The 18,082-nt window shown below is 31.9% G+C and overlaps 1 protein-coding gene across 1 annotated transcript; it reads right to left on the reverse strand.

Annotated features, from left to right (window-relative positions):
• Positions 1-2,178: 2,178 nt before the first annotated feature.
• Positions 2,179-2,652, reverse strand: LOC131835349 (small ribosomal subunit protein eS12-like). Its single transcript, XM_059179688.1, has one exon. The coding sequence runs from the start codon at positions 2,619-2,621 to the stop codon at positions 2,223-2,225; it is 399 nt and encodes a 132-aa protein (XP_059035671.1). The 5' UTR covers positions 2,622-2,652; the 3' UTR covers positions 2,179-2,222.
• Between the last annotated feature and the right edge of the window lie 15,430 nt (positions 2,653-18,082).

The raw sequence follows: 18,082 nt of genomic DNA on the forward strand, positions 1-18,082 counted from the left end.
CCTCAAACAGCATTTTGAGAGAACTTACACTAAATTTGTACAAATAAAAGAATCAGAGTTTCTAATTTCCTTTCAAATATTTGTATTTTTAAAATATATATAATTCCCCCCAAAAGTACGTACTGATTTCTAAAAACAAACAAACAAACAAACAACAAAACATTTGCTTTCACATACCAAGTAGTTTCTGATAATGGATAGCTTTTTCTCTTTCTGAGTCTACTCACCGGTATAATGATATATCTGTTTTATATTAAACAGACATTATCATGAATGTTATTTAAAGCACTAGGAAACCATAAAGTTTAATTATTCAATGCTTGCATGATGCTTTGAAGATAAGATATTCTGCTTAAGAGCTAAATATTATTGTAGCTATTAAACATCTGTTGTATTCTAGTTAGAGTTGAAGACATTTTATAGCAGCATATGAAATTATCTCCCTAGAAATTTGTAAGTTGTCAGAGTTGAATATATCATACAGGCAACAACATATTATTGATTCATCTTAAGAGATTAGGGAAGAGAAAGGTTTTCATTGTCCTTATACTTTTTAGTAGGATTAAGAGAAATTTAAAATAAATTCAGTTTGACATTAGAGGAATAGCAATTTGATTGCATCTCACTTCTCAACAGAAATGATAGAAGACAGAAGACAATAGAATTATTACATTAAAGTGCTGAGAGAAAACTGTCAATTTAGAATACTTTATATAGAAAAAAGATTCAATATTTTGAGAAAGCATTCTATGGTTTTTGCAGGTGGAAAGGTAAATTGCAATAGCTACTTGTTCATTTTACATTTTAATTAAAGTATAATATATACATTTTATTTAAGTGTAAAGTATACCAATTATAAGTACAAAGTCTGATGACATTTTACAATGTAAATATACCCATATAAGTAAAACCCAGATCAAGGTGTAGAGTAAGTTTAAAACTCAGAATCCTCCCTCCTGCCCTTTCCAGAACATTTTTAAAAATGTTCTTTTGGCTTTAAACACTTTGCTCTTGGATTAGGTTTTTTGGGTTTTTTGTTTGTTTGTTTGTTTGTGGAATATGGGATCATGCTTATGCATTATTTTGTGTCTAGATTCTTTTGTTCAGCAATATATATTTTTAAGATTTGTCCATGTTTTATATATAGTGTAAAATTCACTATTTTTATTGTTTTGTACTATTCCATTTTACCAACATGCTACAACTTATTTATTGTACAGCTCTATTATGGTGGATAGTCATTTGGTTGTTTCCAGATTAGGATTATAAGTAACTTTGCTGAGATGCTACATTATATGACATATCTCTGGATATATATAAGTAGACTTCCTAGGTAATAGCTTGTGCATTTTAAATTTAATATTTAAAATTTTCTAATGTCCATTTTGATTTATCATTTGAATTACACGGTTATATATGAATATGCATGTATGTGCACATATTTTCATATGTATAAATTATAGAATACTACACTTTTTAAAATATTTATATATTTGAGAGAGGGAATGTGCAGTAGTGGGGGGAGAGACAGAGGTGGGGAGAGAGAGAGAGAGAGACTCCCTGCTGAGCAAAGAGCCTGATGCAGGGATCTAGCCCAGGACCCAAAACCGTGATCTGATCCGAAAACAAGAGTTGGATGCTCAGCCAGCTGAGCCACTCAGGTGCCCCAATACTACACATATTTTAAATAATCCACAGTTTATATATATGGGGTATATACACAAACAGAAGCATACAAATACGTTTATACATCAACTGTACCATACACATTCAAGTATATATGTGACACATAATTTTAAGTATTAATACATAATACCATTATATATATTATATATCACACATATTTCTAATTTGCTAGTTTTTAAAATGTATTTCTCAGTTACTCTAAAAATTGTATCAAAATATTTTACTATGATATAGATTATTTTATGTTATTTTTGGTTATGTCAGATTTTACTTTATATATTTTGAGATGATCTTATTGTTTCCTCTTTTATTAGCATTTTAACATTATAGAATGGAAGAGCCTTCTTTATTTTAGTACTAATTCTAGCATTAAAGCCTATTTCATGTGATACTAATAGCCTTTTTTGATAGTGCATGATAAAATTTTTTCATTCTTTAATAATCAACATGGGATCATGCTTATGCATTATTTTTTTAAATTAATTATTATTATTATTATTATTTTTTTTGGTGGAACAAGAGCTAAGTTTATTTGTTCATTTCTTGCATTTGAAGTATTCCTCAATGACATCCTTCGCCTGAGACTCTTTGCCATAGTCCTTAACCACCACACAACTGCAACCAACCACTTTACGGGGTTTTCCCTCTCTGTCAATTTTACAGAGGCCTACCCACTCCCCTAGTTTCTTGTTGTCATCAACCTTGATTAGGTTGATTTGGTGTTCAGCACAAAGGGCCTCCACCAACTTGACATACATAGGTTCATCACAGTTGTATGCAAGCACACAAAGATGGGCTTGGCGCTTGTCTAAGGCTTTGGCAGCTTCGCGAATTCCACGTGCTAGGCCATCGTGGATGAGGGCGGTCTTCAGCACCTCTTGTAAAGCAGTATTAACATCCATTACACCTCCAGCAGCAATGCCTTCCTCGGCCATGGCGGTGGATTACGAGTGTAGCCGAATATGGATTCTCATATTTAAGATATCTCATAAATAGTGAAGAATGTTGCATTTAATTAGTGTATCAATATTTGTATTTTGCTAAACTAGTCTACAGGTAAGATAATTATAGGTATATTTCATTTTAAATTGTCCCTTTTTATTTTTCATTTGTATTACCTCTCTCTTTTTCCTTGTGTTCCATTATAATCTTCTTTATAATTAAATGGTACTTGGTAATCTCAGTGTTTCCCTTTTAGATATATTTTTAATTCATGTGTTTATTATTTTCTACAGTAAGTACAATACATATCTGTTTAAATTATGCATGAATTACAAGATGATACTTGAATCAATAACATCTACCTACAACTCTTGCACTTTCTAACATATATAAGGATTTTGTGGATGTATTTACAGTCTTCTGTTTTTGTGATGTTGTTGTGAAATTTATTTTAATATGTTTTAAATTGGCCATGGTAGTATTCATGTATTTTAAATATCTCAAGAATTATTTTAAACAATCAATATTATTTTAGATTTAATTACACACATATGTTTGCTGTTTTCTTTATTTATTTTAGAATTACTCTATTTCCGTTCAGTACCATTTCATTCAGTCAGGAAAAAAGGCTCCTTTTGAGATATTTTTTGATAGAGTTCTTGTTACAAAGGATTTTCTCAGTATTTATGCTTTGCCATTGTTTCTTCTTTCTCCTTTACCTTTGAAAAATATTTTCTTTGCATGTATAATTTTAAATTGACACTTAATTCTTCTTCCACATTTTAAATATATGCATCCATAGTGTTCTGAATTATGTATGTTTAGAAGTAAACTGTGAGTGGTATTTTTGTAATCTCTTGCTGGTTTTAAGATAGTCTCTTTGTGTTTAATTTTCAGCAATTTTGTTATATTTTAAATGCATTTTTTCTTGTGTTTTTAATCCATTCCATAGTGTAGAAATCTAAAGTCTATAGTTTATGTTTATTCTTTCCAATTAAAAAAAATCTCAGTCAGATTTACTTCTATTCTTTCTTCTCCAGTTTATATTCTTTCTCCTTCCCCTTTGGGATTACAGTTACATATATGTTAAATCATTTCACCATGGTCTGTGCAATGATAGCACTCGCATTTCTTTCCTTTTGTAAACCTCTTTGTTTCAATGTGGCTATTCTGTGTTAGCATATATTTAAATTCAGTAACTTCATTTTTACTATTTATAATTTTCTTTCAAATGCATTTATTGAATAGTTTCAGGTATTAATAACATTTCAGCAAAAGAATGTGGTATTGATTCCTATTAGATTTTTTAATTTCTTGTACAAATTTTTGTATTTTTATATATTTTCCTTAAATATTATAGTTATTTAGTATAGTTATAATTATTTAATGTTTGATAATTTTAAAATCTGTATCATTTATGGATATCTTTCCTTTTCCCCTTTTAGCTCTTGAATTTCAGTCATTGGGATTTGTATTTATTATATTTTGTAATTTTTATTACATGTCAGATACTATGTTTACAAAAGTTGGGTCTCTGGGATGATGTTACCTCTTTCCAGAGAAGTTAAAATTTTCTTCTTGTACGTAGGTGGAGTAAAAGCAAATCATCTGGGGCACCTGGGTGACTCAGTTAAGTGTCTGCCTTCAGCTCTGGTCATTCTGAGCCCCGGCCAGACTCCTTGCTCAACAGAGTCTGCTTCTGCCTCTCCCTCTGACCCTCCCTTCCCCAGCTCGTGTGTCTCCCACTCACTTTCTCTCAAATAAATAGATAAAATCTCTTGAAAAAAATAAAGGCAGATCATCTTGAGAGTGATTTATTTCCATTTTATTATTATTTTTTCTAGATAAGAACTTTCAAGAGCCTCAAAAAATGGTCTGCAGTTCCTGTTATGTCCCTTTATCTTTGTGGCCCTGACTCCGATTTTTGTATCCATATCCTGTGAGATTTCGAACACTTATTTTTAGCATTTTTTAGCCTTTTGACATCTGGTCTCTGCTTTGTTAATGGGAGTCTTGCCTCAAAAAATGGGGCTTGGAGTTACCAAGTATCTTAAGAGTAATTACATACAGAATGGCTCTCTTCTTTGTGTTTTTCTTTTCTGCTATATTTTAGAAGATACCTTTCCTTCAATTTTCATTAAGTGTTGGGCAGGTTTCCTTTAATTCTTCTTCCTCCCCATACTCTTTCTTTCTCCCATCTGGGATTACAGTTCTGTGTGCCTGTGTGTATGTGTGTAAATACGCTTTCTGCCTCTGTTAGGAGAATTCTAGGTTCTGTGATAAATAAAATGTAAATTTCAATGGCTTAACAAAATATGTGTTTACCTTATAATCATGCAACAATATAATAGATGCCTTCCTGATTAATGAGAAATTTTCCTTTCCATAACTATTCAAGAATCCAGGCATTTCAGTCTTTTAACATCGGTTTTACAGAGCCTAGGAGTCTTCTATTTTCATGAAATTTTATTTAATAAAAAATTGACCTAAGTGTGACAAATATTATTTCCACTTACATTTTATTGACAAGAACAATAGCTACATTTAGAAGCAAGAGGATTGGAAATTGCTACCCTTGAATTGTCACCTGACTTAGAAAGACTTGACATTATGAAAAGAAAGCATAGTTTTCTTTCTTTTTTCCATTAAAATATTTTTATTACCTTTTTTATAACACTAATAGAAAAATCAATCTGATTTGAATCGAACAATGAGCAAACACACACACACACACACACATACACACATATATATAATTTATAGCATCATTTCGACATGGAAATAGGCAAAGATTCTAGATTGTCGAAGTGAAATTACATGGTAGAAATGGTGTTGGCAAGTCTCACTCTGTGGGTACAGTTCCTGGCAAACCCAAGTGAAATGAGTAGAAATTGAAAAAAAAAAAGACAGTAATAGGATAGTATTATGAAATAATCCCATTTTTATAAAACTACACATATGCACACAAAATTTTAAAAATATGTTATAATTCTATTTACTATTGTATATGCCCACATTAAAATGTTAAGTTAAAAATAAAACACAAAATTTGGGGAAAAAAATTGGGAACCACCTGGATTGCTCAGCCAATAGAGCATGCAACTCTTGATCTTGGAGTCATGAGTTTGAGCCTCATGTTGGACATAGGGATTACATTTTAAAAAATTGAGTAGGGATACCTGGGTGGCTCTGTCATTAAGCATCTGCGTTCAGCTCAGGTCATAATTCCGGGGTGCTGGGATCAAGCCTTGTATCAGGCTCCCTGTGCAGCAGGAAAGCTGCTTCTCCCTCTCCCACTCCCCCTTCTTGTGTTCCCTCTCTCGCTGTGTCTCTCTGTCAAATAAATAAATAAAACCTTTAAAAAAATTTTAAAATTGAGTAAATAAAAGCTCTACAAGGGGTGTCTGTGTGGCTCAGCCAGTTAAACATCTGCCTTTGGCTCAGGTTATGATCTTGGGGTCCTGAGCTCAAGTCCTTCATTGGGCTCCCTGCTCAGTGGGGAGTCTACCTCTCCCTCTCCCTTCACACCATCCCCTATCCCTGCTCATGTGTGCACTCTCTCTCAGATAAATAAATAAAATCTTTTTTTAAAAAAAGCTCCACAAGACTTAAAATAAAACTTGTTTTGAGCATCATTTTAACTCATGTTCAAGACTTAATGTTATTTCCTTTCCTATACCTCTATTCTGAAATGTATCTTAAAGAGCAGTGCATATGAACATGTCTGACACCCAACATTTTTGTGATGCCTTTAGGAAAGGTGTATGCTACTTGATTTTTATATTCCCAGTACTTAGCATTTGGTCATTTTTTAGACAGTGTATTAAAATACTGAAACTTTTGTTGTAATTTTCAAATGGTTGATAAGAATAATGAGTATTTCTCTGTACACTTTATGCTAACATTTAAATGCATTATACACAAGTACATGTAATTTTGTCCTTCAACAAATAAGAATGACATATAGCTATTTTTTGTTATTTTTTATAAAAGACAGTCAAATTATTATTCTGCTTTTTAAAAACACCTTTATTTGCTTTTACAGACAAAATATTTTCAGGATGGATTTTTTTTTTATTATACTCAAGAAGTCTATTTTTAGAAATAATTCTGTGTCTGCAATAGATTTCCTCTCAATATTGAAATATCTTTAATGATTTTCAGAGGTAAATGTTTGTCCTGGAAAAATTAGAATGAATGGCAAGTCTGAGTAATAAAATAAGCCATTGGTTGTCAGGATACTTTTATTAGTAAAAATTTGCCCATACAATTTAAAATTTGCATTATTAATGCAATAATATAAATGACTTCTGGCAAAGCTTGATATTTTAGGCCTTTATTACAAACTTTTTTATTTTTTCTAATAAATCTCATTGAAATGTGAAAGCTAAATATGGGAGCAATTGACGTGACACATTACTTTAGCAATATTTACTGAGAGACAAATATTTTATATCTCACCATTAGTGTCTTTGGGAAAGACCAAATGTAGATAGGTGTATTTTAATGGCAAAATCATTAGTATGTTATTGATTTCAAGAGGAAGAAATATCAATAGGTATATCAATAATAGGAAATAACATACTTCAATATAGAAAAATCTTACCACTGCATCAGGAACATTTATAAACTTCCAGGGAAACAAAAATCAGGGCTGAATCACACAAGTGAATAGATTTTAAAAAGGCAATTTAGTCAATTATTTGTTCTAAAAGAGTCTTGCCTTATCCATCCAATATAAATATATGTTTTTATTTTTTAGACACTGAAGTGTTACAGATTCACATATTTTCTATTATTTTGACCTCAGTGACAGGATTATACCTAAATCATTTTTTTATTTTATAACAGTAATTTTTATGTTATCTCTTACTGCCTAAGCTTTTAATATTTGACTTTATTTTCTGAAATGAATGAATTAAAAAGTGCCAATCCATTTAAAATAACATCATGAGTTTGATCAACATGATTACAAATGAAAATATTTTTCTATCCCAAATATTTGGATTTATCTGACACTTAATTTTTTAATTCTCAGTGCTTTATCAATGGCTTTTCCGGGTTCTTTAAATATATTCATAAAGTATTTATAGTGTATATGAATGATTATGATGACAATATTGATGACACTGAAGAGGAAGAGGAGGATGATAAAAAAGACAAAGTTGAAGTTTTTATAATTTTCCAGGCATTCTGAGAATACAGGTAAATAATTCATTGAAAGTTTTTTAGGACTGTGCCTTCCATGATGAATACTTAATATGTTCTGTTATTATTGTTAGGGAAATATGCCATTTTGCCTCATCTTAATATATCTTCACTTTTACTCAAAATACTTATTTAAATGAAAAAGAGATATAATACAAATTTTTAAAATTTAATGAAAAGGAAAGTATATAGAATTTTGATAATTCAAAAAATAATTTTCTTTCTTAAAATAAACACTGTCCATTCCTATGGATAATTCTTTTCTGTCTGCTTTTTTCTTCTAAAACAAATCTTTAAATCTTCACTTCAAAATTGATCAACAATATGACCCTAGTTATTTAATTTTCTGTATCTGAAGCAGTGTCTTTACCACCTATACTACTTAAAATATGATGGAAATTTTTATTCCTACAATAATTTTTTTATTTTTATTTATTTGTTTTTAAGATTTTTACTTTTTTATTTGACACAGAGAGAGAGAGAGGGAGCAAGAAGGGGAAACGGTAGAGGGAGAGGGAGAAGCACGCTGCCTGCCGAGCAGAGAGCCCAATGCAGGGCTTAATGCCAGGATCCTGGGATCGTGGCCTGAGCCAAAGGCAGATGCTTAACCATCTGAGCCACCCAGGTGCCCCTACAATAGTTTTGTAATTGATAATTAACAGACAGTGTTATATTAGTACAGTAGTGTAGTATCTGTATATATATGTACATTAGTACATGTGGTATATATAGTACATTAGTATATTAGTACAGATGTATAATGTAGTAATTCAGCAATTCTACGCTCAGTACTTGTCAAGATACGAGCACTCTTAATCCTTTTTGTCTACTTTACAGCTTCCGTGCTCCCACCTCCCCTTTGACAACCACAATTTTGTTTTCTGGATTTTAGAGTCGGTTTTTTGTCTCTCTTCTTTTCCCCTTTGTTTGTTCATTTGTCTTTTTTTTTTTTTTTTTAATTCTCCATAGGAGTGAACATATATGGCATTTATGTTTATAATTTTGGCTTATTGCCTAACAAATGACATTTGAAATTAAAAATTATTTTTTAATTACATGAAAATGTTTTGTTATTGCTATATTCCTAAATCGCTTTCCAAAAAAAAAACCATGTTAACATTCTGTTCACCTATAAGGTATAAGAGCATTTATTTCACTGAATTTTAATGGAGTTTAGTATTTTTTTTTTTTTTTTTTTTAAGATTTTATTTATTTATCCGACAGAGAGAGACAGAATCACAAGTAGCAGAGAGGCAGAGAGAAGCAGGCTCCCCGCTGAGCAGAGAGCCCGATGTGGGGCTCGATCCCAGGATCCTGGGATCACGACCAGAGCCAAAGGCAGACACTTAACGGACTGAGCCACCCGGGTGCCCCAGGAGTTTAGTATTTTTGTTACCTCTAACCTTTCTTCATAGATGACCAGAATTAAAAAACATATTTTTATTGTTTATTTGATGACTAGAAAGGTTAAAATTATTCCCATGAAGTTTTTTTTTTTAATTTTGTCCTTATTTTTATGGAAATTTTCTGTATAAGATGTGTCCATTTTGAATGAGTATACCCCTACTACCACCAATTCACATCTATGAGTCTATTCATTCAGCCAGTATTTAACACCGATCATCCTTACAAGGCACAATTGCAGGATCTTTAAATACAGCAGTGAACAAAATATATGAAAATGTCTGTCCACATAGGACTTTCCAGTAATAAATAAACTAAGCAGAGTGTCAATTACTTTAGATGTTAATAAGTGCCATAGAATATAAAGGTTTCTTATGGAGAGCTTGTAATTTTAAGTATGAAATAGTGAGCTGTGTGGATAAATAGGGAAAGAAAATTCTAGAAAGGGTGGAGAGCATGTGCAAAATTTGTTAGAAACAATTTTACATAGGGTATCAGGGAGCAAAGATTCCAGTGAATTGGAATGAAGGGCAGGCTATTAGGGAATGAGATCAGAAAAGTAATTTGTGACCAGATGTGGTTTATGCTATGTAAGTGAGACAGACACTCTATGCAAAATTTGTTTCACATGTTGAACTGATGTTGACACATACATATGCCAATTAAGTACAAATTCATTACACACATAGTGTAACTTTTGGAGGAAGAACAGGACATGCTTCCTAGTGGGTTTGAAAATGGGAAGCTGACTTGGGTGTGGTTAAGGGACAGTACTGAGCCAAGAGCTCCTAAGCATGAACATGGGGCTTGCATGGTTTGAACTTCCTGCTTCTGCCAGGGAGAAAACATCCTAGCTTTCTTACACCTTTCGCAGATGTGGAGCAAGAGGAAATTGAAATGTCAGCTGTCAAACGTGAAAAGTGAATCCCCTAAGTTACATTCAACTTACAATTAGAAGGGAAGCCATTTGAAGGTATTGAGCAAACCGAGTTGTAACATATTCTGATTTAGTTCTACCTGGAATGCTGTGAATGTTATGTTGAGAACTGAGAGGGTGAGTAAAGGAAGATGCTTGGAAGCCAAATATAAGCACTTGCTTCAGTGAAAGATAATAGGGGTTCAAAGCAAGAGGTTAGCAGTGGAGGTGGTGGGAACTGATTGGGTTAAGAATATATTTTGAAAGAAGGAATAGCAAGATTTGTTTATGAAATAGACATCTGTAATTTTTTCAGCCAGCTAGAGCTAGGTCATGGAGAACTGATAGAAAGTTGAAAATACATTAAGGGAATAACTGTAATGTTTGATCATATTATCTAAAACGGATTGAAGGAAATGCGAATGTGAGATAGGTGGAGTCCAGTAACTAATATCATAGGATCAGAATGGTTTAAGGTCCCATTTAGATTAAGGAGTTGTATTTAGTGCATGAGAAGGAATGGAAATGAGTATGATCATAAATAATTTTAAGATCTGTGAATGTGGGTAAATACCGCAGGAAGAATGAAGAAAAAAATAATTTTTATCAGATGTCAAACTTGACTGAATTTAGTTAAAAAGAAAGTGGGAATAGAAATTGAAAATAACAAGTAAAAACAGCTGTTTTGAAGAAAAGGTTCATTTACTTCTTTATTCTAATGTAAAAGAAAGGCAAGATCATAAAGAGACAGAAAATAAAAGGATACAAGAAACCTCTTTCTGCCTACTGCCTTCTGCAAAGTTATACTTGGAATCTGAGTACTAATTACAGTTACCAAAGTGTATAATAAATTAAAAGACATATAATAGGATTCTTTTGACAGTCATCTTTGTGGCTGTAAAGAAAGGTGGTCATTAGGATCACAAAATTCCTGGTATATTATTATTCATATGTTATCAGTGTGTCTATAACTTAATACTCTTAAAATAATCTAATCCATATTTTTATCTCAGATGATGGATGTAAACATTTTTTTCTGTGTTTTTACCATATTTACTTAAGTCTTTTATTTAAAGTCCATTTTTTTCTACCCAAAATAGTCTGAGTCAATATTTAAAAAGAAAAAAATTAGAAAAGAAGGGGGGAAAAGAGCCCTTCTATGTTTTTATTTGTGTATACCATCCTCTTTGATATATTTTGCAGGTTTAATTTTACTTGACAAGTATGATAAATTAGAAATTGCCAAATAAAGTATTACCTGTTGTAATATTCTTTGGATTTAGAAACACATACAGAAATAAAGATAAAGTACTAAATTCAACGTTTGAGAAGAGTTATGCTGGTTTCACAAGCTTTAACGTCAGGGGTTTGAAGAATTTCCAATCTCACAGTCAAAAGTACTAATTGCTCATAAACAAAATGATTTTACCAATCAAAAGTACTAATTGCTCATAAACAAAATGATTTTACCAATCAACTGGTTCATACATTTGAAAACACAAGTATATTTCTATACAGAGTGTACTTTAATAAAAACTAAGTAAAAATACACACACAAATCTTCAGTTATCACTTGCAATTTTTTATTTAGTGTAGTTGATACACAATGCTCAATGCTACATTAATTTCAGGTATACAACATAGTAATTCAACAAGTGCACATAATGCTCACCACGTGTAGTTACCATCTGTCACCTTACAACACTATTACAAAACTATTGACTAAATTCCCTGTTCTGTACCATTCATTCCATGACTTACTCATTCCATAACTGGAAGCTTGCAGCTCCCTACTCCTTTCTGCCCATTTGCCCATCCCCCCACATCTCTAGCCTCCGGCAACCATCAGTTTGTTCAGTTTATAGGTCAGTCTGATTCTGCTGTTCATTTCTTTATTCATTTGTTTTGTTTTTTAGACTCCACATGTAAGTAAAATTATGACTGTCTCTGTCTTATTGTACTTGAGATAATACCCTCTAGGTCCATCTGGTTCACAGTTTTTAAAAAGAACACATACAATAGCCTTTCTTCTCTAAAAGCCATCTTTTAATGAAAATCTGAACAACTTCAAAAGTTTTCTTCCTTTGGACATAAAATTAGGGAATTTTAAGCTATTTTTCATTTTCCATCTTTCTAATTGACTTTTATGTTTTTATTTATAAAATGTTTGTCATTATATTAAGATTTTCATTTCAAGACTAATAGAATAGGTTTATTTTAACTGTTTTGGTATTCTTTAAAGCTAAACAAGTCATTTCTAAAATATCAGAAAGACATTTGTATTTCTCATCAAGTGAAAAAAAATAGGGAAAATAAATTTCATCCTCAATGAGGTAATTGTACTACAAGAATTCTAATATATTAGTAACCGAATCTGTAGTATGAACAGAAAGAGTTACATAGTAAAACATTGTGATATCAGAATTTCTTTCTTTAACTGATGTATTTTTTTAAGGTATGTAAAATAGAAACTACTATATGGAATGAGGTAATAAAATTAAATGAGTACATAATATAAATAGGAAAAAGCAATAAAATTAAAGTCATTGTGGAAAAATGGTAAGTGCTGGATTGGTACAGGGAAATGCTTCACTTTTAGTAGTTTATTTAAGTACAAATTGAATGCAAAATTATGTAAGTAATAAATATTTTTGAAGCACTTCTGCTAAAATATAGATTGCAAGGCCTGTGTTCTCAGTATCATATCTGATTGCCTGCATTTCAGCATAGTATTTAAGAATTATCTGGAAATATGCTTGAGTCTAAATATCTTCCCCACTAGGAGGATCTGTGAATTCTTTTTTGAGTTAAATCTGATTTTTACAAAGTTTGGGTGGGTAACACACAATTATTGAATACATTGAATATGGCCTGAGTGATAATTTGAGCACCTAGGAAAAGCATCCAGAGATGGGTCATAGTTTCTAGAATTTAAAGTGTGGCCAAGAAGGTGTAATTTTAGATGATAATTATTGAAATTGAACAAATACAGTTTCCGAAATAGACACGAATGGAGACTAGACCCAGGACAGGGGAGTAATTAAGAAGAATGCAGTAAGAGAGGAAAAATCAAGTTAAAAATAAATTGCCCTACTTCACAGTTTTGCCTAAGCATACAAGAATACTAACTTCTTGTAAAATAACATTTTTTTTTTTTTAAAGATCACTGATCAGGAATGTCTATTCCTGGACCTTTTTGATTTGATCAGGACTCTGAATTTAAAAATAATTTTAAATTGCCAAATGATAATACCATAGTATTTTTAAAAGCACACTATAAATTCCAATAGTGTATCAGTGATTATATGAGACTTAAATTTTACAATGAAAAGAACATATATAAATGACTAAATCAAATTTCAAAAGATTTGTATGTAGAGAAAGTTTCAATAATACCTGAAGTATTGGAATGTTTGGGTGGCTCAGTTGGTTAAGTTCTCCCTCTCCATCTGCCCCTGCTCTTGTGCTCTCTCTTGTGCACTCTCTGTCTCAAATAAATAAACAAGATCTTAAAAAAAAAAAAAAAAAAAAAAAAAACTGAAGTATTGAAAATACAGTGTTCAAAGAGGTAGTGAATAGAAGTAAATTGTTATTTTACTAATTTCATTTGTAGTTCCTATTTCACGTGTATTACAGAATTCCAGGAAGAATCTAATTATTTATTTGAGTCTCCATGCCTTAGGAAAAGAAATAAAGAGAAATTTGTAACTTTTTGCTTAGAAAAGCCAATATACATGGTGTTTAAAATTTTGCAAAGTCTTTTAATAGGTGTGTCATGTTTCACACACCCACAGATACAAGAATGAATACAAATTATTATTTTTACCACTTTCTAGATCAAGCTGTCAATTAAAAAATTATGAAATTTTATCTAATAATAGAATATTAGGTTTGAAAGGGATAGATAGCTTTTATAATGCTAATTTCTTATAGAATTTTAATGCTAAGACTGGCATATAAAATTTATTAAAGGAAATTCCCATTGATAGAAGAGGAGGGTGGGAAGACTTCACTGAAGCTTATTTTATGATCTATTTAATATTTTAGTGTATATTTCCCCAAAGATGGAAAGTTGCATAATCATTTTCCCTTAATACATTTACCATGGAATTATCTGTCAGATGGTTTTTTTGGGGAACTTACAAATTCTTTTCATCCTTCCCCAAATCTGAATTTCTTTTATGCATTATTTTTATATGAAAATTGATTTCTATATATTCTTATCACAGCTTTGAGATTTTCAATCCCAATAAGGGAGACCATGAAGAAAATATTTTCTCATTGTATGATTTATAAAGGAGGACATTGGAACTAGCTAGAGAAGAGATACATAAAATGGAAAACACCATGGCTATGTAAGGCAGGACTAGAAAATTCTTCAGGGAAGCCCTGGAATGGTCATGAAAATTGGGGAAAATGAACACTGAATTTTGGGATTGCATTCCTATCTCTCTTTTTTTTTTTTTTTTTTAAGTATAGGTGTTACTGACATTCTATTTATTTATTTAAGAGATAGACAGAGTGAGAGAGCATGAGAGGGGAGGTCAGAGGAAGAAGCAGACTCCCCATGGAGCTGGGAGCCTGATCTGGGACTTGATCCCAGGACCCCGGGATCATGACCTGAGCCAAAGGAAGGCAGTCGCTCAACCGACTCAGCCACCCAGGCACTCCTACATTCCTATATCTTTTGATTTGGGTAGTGATGTTCAGACAAGTGGCAGTTGCAGGATATAGTCACGATGGTGTTCTAACAAAAAGTTACTATTTAAAATGTTGTTGCAACAGAAATAAGGAGTTCATTAAAACATATACATCAGCAAGTGAGAATTGTCCTCAGATTGATTAGTAAAGTAAATCACACTTTCACAAATTATTTTGCATTCTGGGGCCCGTGTGAGTGCTTTTGGAGCATCCCAATATTATTCATTAGTCTGCACAAACGCAGTGACTGAATATAGAACATTTGTATGAAAGGAAAAATCAATGGATAGAAATTTTATGAACTCATCTCTAAAAATAAATTTACTATTGTAAGAAAACATTTGACAAACCAAAATGGAGGTACATTCTACAAAAGATATATCTTCCGTAAAATGTCAGTCATAGTGAACAAGGAAAGACAGAACTGTAAAAATTAGAAAAGATCTAAGAGATAGGATTAAATGCAACATATTACCATGGATCGTGCCCTAGAACAGAAGAAGAACATTCGTGGGAAAATCAAATCAAAGTCTGTAGTTTGGTTAGTATTGTATCAAAGTTAGTGTCTGTTCTGCGGGATACACCGTGGTTATGTAAGATTTTAAAATTAAGGGAAGCTGAATGAAGGCTTAATGGGAATTCTCGGTATGATATCTGCAAGTCTTCTATAAATCTAAAATATTTCAAAATGAAGTTTAGAAAAGACACCAGAACAAATCATTAAAATATATCTAGGAAAGAAGCAATGTTACCTATGAATTATTTGTAAAATACTCATTGTCTTAAATATTGTTAATTTGTGCTTTATGATTAGTATATGGCTTCAATGTTTTCTTTTATGAAAATCAAAATATCAAATAAGGTTCTCATAAATTCATGTAAAATCTAAGTTCATTATCCTTTTTTCCTCTAAGGTATATGTTCATCAATTATTACTTATACTAACATATCTTTAGTTAGTGGGTTTAACATGTTTGAAATAATATTGATTGAGAAAATATTGACTATAAAGAAGATATGGAAATAATACATAGAATCTTGATATTGATGCTCCCACATTTCTTTTTTTTTATAATTTTATATCTTTACTTAAAACCTTTAGCATATTACTGACAATAAATTTTAATTCTGTCTGATAGTTCCAACATCTGTGATTCAGTTGTTGCTTTGTCCTTTTACACTATTTTTCTTATCTTTTTGTATGCCTGAGAGCTTTTGTTGAAATTCAGCAGTATTACACTGTTAAATGTTAATCAGTTCTCCTTAGCCTACGGGTTAAGAGGCTGAGCAGTGGTGTAGGGCAAGGTGGGGAATGGAGGCCAAGTGAGATTTTTTTTCTTCTCCTCAAACTTCACTCTAAAGCAAGCACTGTGGCCTTCCTGGTGCTCCTGCAACTCTCCCTACTATAGCTCTGAGCCCAATATATATTCCTTCCACTAGTCTCTTTCCCAATACAGAGATCAGAAATGCTACTTTGGCTCATAGCTATCTCTTCCAAATCCTCAACCATCCCCTGAGAAAGAGCAGTCCCAAATGCCATCTTACCTTTCTCAATTTCTGTATTCCCCTGGATATTAGCCAGAGAACACCTCTTTATCACACATACAGAAATTTCTTCAGTTAACATCATTTTTCCAGGTATTTTTATTTTCTTCTGTCTTTACTAAAGTAAAAAGTCCTTGAAAATACTTAAATGAATCTATCTGTAAAAAATAAAATAAAATGAAGTAGGACCCAGATAGTATGCCTTACAATGTTGAAGGTGACAAAAGCAAGCAAACATATAAATAATGCATTCATATATTTTTGCCATGTGGGTTTTGCCTCACCAAAATGAAATAAATATATCTTAAAAGTAGTGTTGTAGTTAAAGAAAAGGAGATGATACTCCTGTTTTGTAGGTGTGTGTCCATGTGCATGTGCTGTGTGTGTTTCTGTGTGTGTTTGGTATGTGTGCTTTTTTATACCTTACAAAAATTGCTGTGATTCTATTGTCAGCTTTTGATTGTTATGTAAATAAGGACAAAGGTAAAAATACTTTCCAATGTATTTGTTGGTAAATAATAGAGAAAGACTGAAATGACTGAATGGAGACACTAGTAAAAAATGTATGACAAAATGTAACAAGTAAACTTTATAACTCTTGAAAGTTGTCTGTAGACTGCCTACATGGACTAAGGTTATTACACTAACCCAACTTTCATTGCACAGAATATAACCTTTTGACAACATTAATTTTAAAAACTGTGCTAATTTCAGTTAATTTATATGATGTTGAAGGTTGAGCTGGAGGACAATATGTATATGTTTGATAGATTCCATAAAAGAACTATATTTTTCTTCTAAAGGTTAGATAACTTTATTGTTTTAATTAATGTATATCTGTTTATTTTCTTACTCATATAAATTATAACTAGGACCAATGTAGGTCATATAGTCATTTATTGTTTTTAATGAAGGATGTTTTTTTCTAGTCCTCATTAAGTAGTATAGGCAGAGTGAATGGATTTTTATGATCTTTTATCTTATTAGTTTATAAATATTTAATACAAACTGAAATAAAAAATATTTACAACCTTTATTGATAACTACTATTCTTTCATTTATTTTTTTATTTTTTATTTTTTATAAACATATATTTTTATCCCCAGGGGTACAGGTCTGTGAATCACCAGGTTTACACACTTCACAGCACTCACCAAAGCACATACCCTCCCCAGTGTCCATAATCCCACCCCCTTCTCCCAACCCCCCCCCCCCCAGCAACCCTCAGTTTGTTTTGTGAGTGAGGAAGTGGTGATGCAACATGGGGGCTTAAGTGGGTATTTTTTTATTTTTAAAATGTCTCATTAGTCGATCTAGGTACTGATCTTGGAACTTATAAACTTAAAGTCATTGTTCTGTGTGTGTCAAAATTCAGTGCAGACACTGTCATTACATCGTGGTAGGTCCTATAGTGTTGGGGAGATGAGGGAAATGCCTCAGGAGCAAAATGAAGGAGTCCCATAATTTGCATCATGTGGTTATTTGAAGGTTTGTTGAAGAAGGTACATTTTTATCTGGGTCTTCAAGGACAGAAAAAAAAAATTGCCACAGGAATTGCAGTACTAGTGTTTACTCCAGAGATCCAAATGTATTAATCCAAAGGGGCACCTGCACCCCAATGTTCATAGCAGCAATTTCCAAAATAGCCAAAGTGTGGAAAGAGCTGAGATGTCAATCGAC

This window comes from Mustela lutreola, chromosome 7 (assembly GCF_030435805.1).
Source record: "Mustela lutreola isolate mMusLut2 chromosome 7, mMusLut2.pri, whole genome shotgun sequence".
In the NCBI taxonomy this organism is placed as follows: Eukaryota; Metazoa; Chordata; class Mammalia; order Carnivora; family Mustelidae; genus Mustela; species Mustela lutreola.

Excerpts from the sequence above, each read along its gene's own strand:
- LOC131835349 (XM_059179688.1), bottom strand. The coding sequence starts at position 2,621 with ATGGCCGAGGAAGGCATTGCTGCTGGAGGTGTAATGGATGTTAATACT.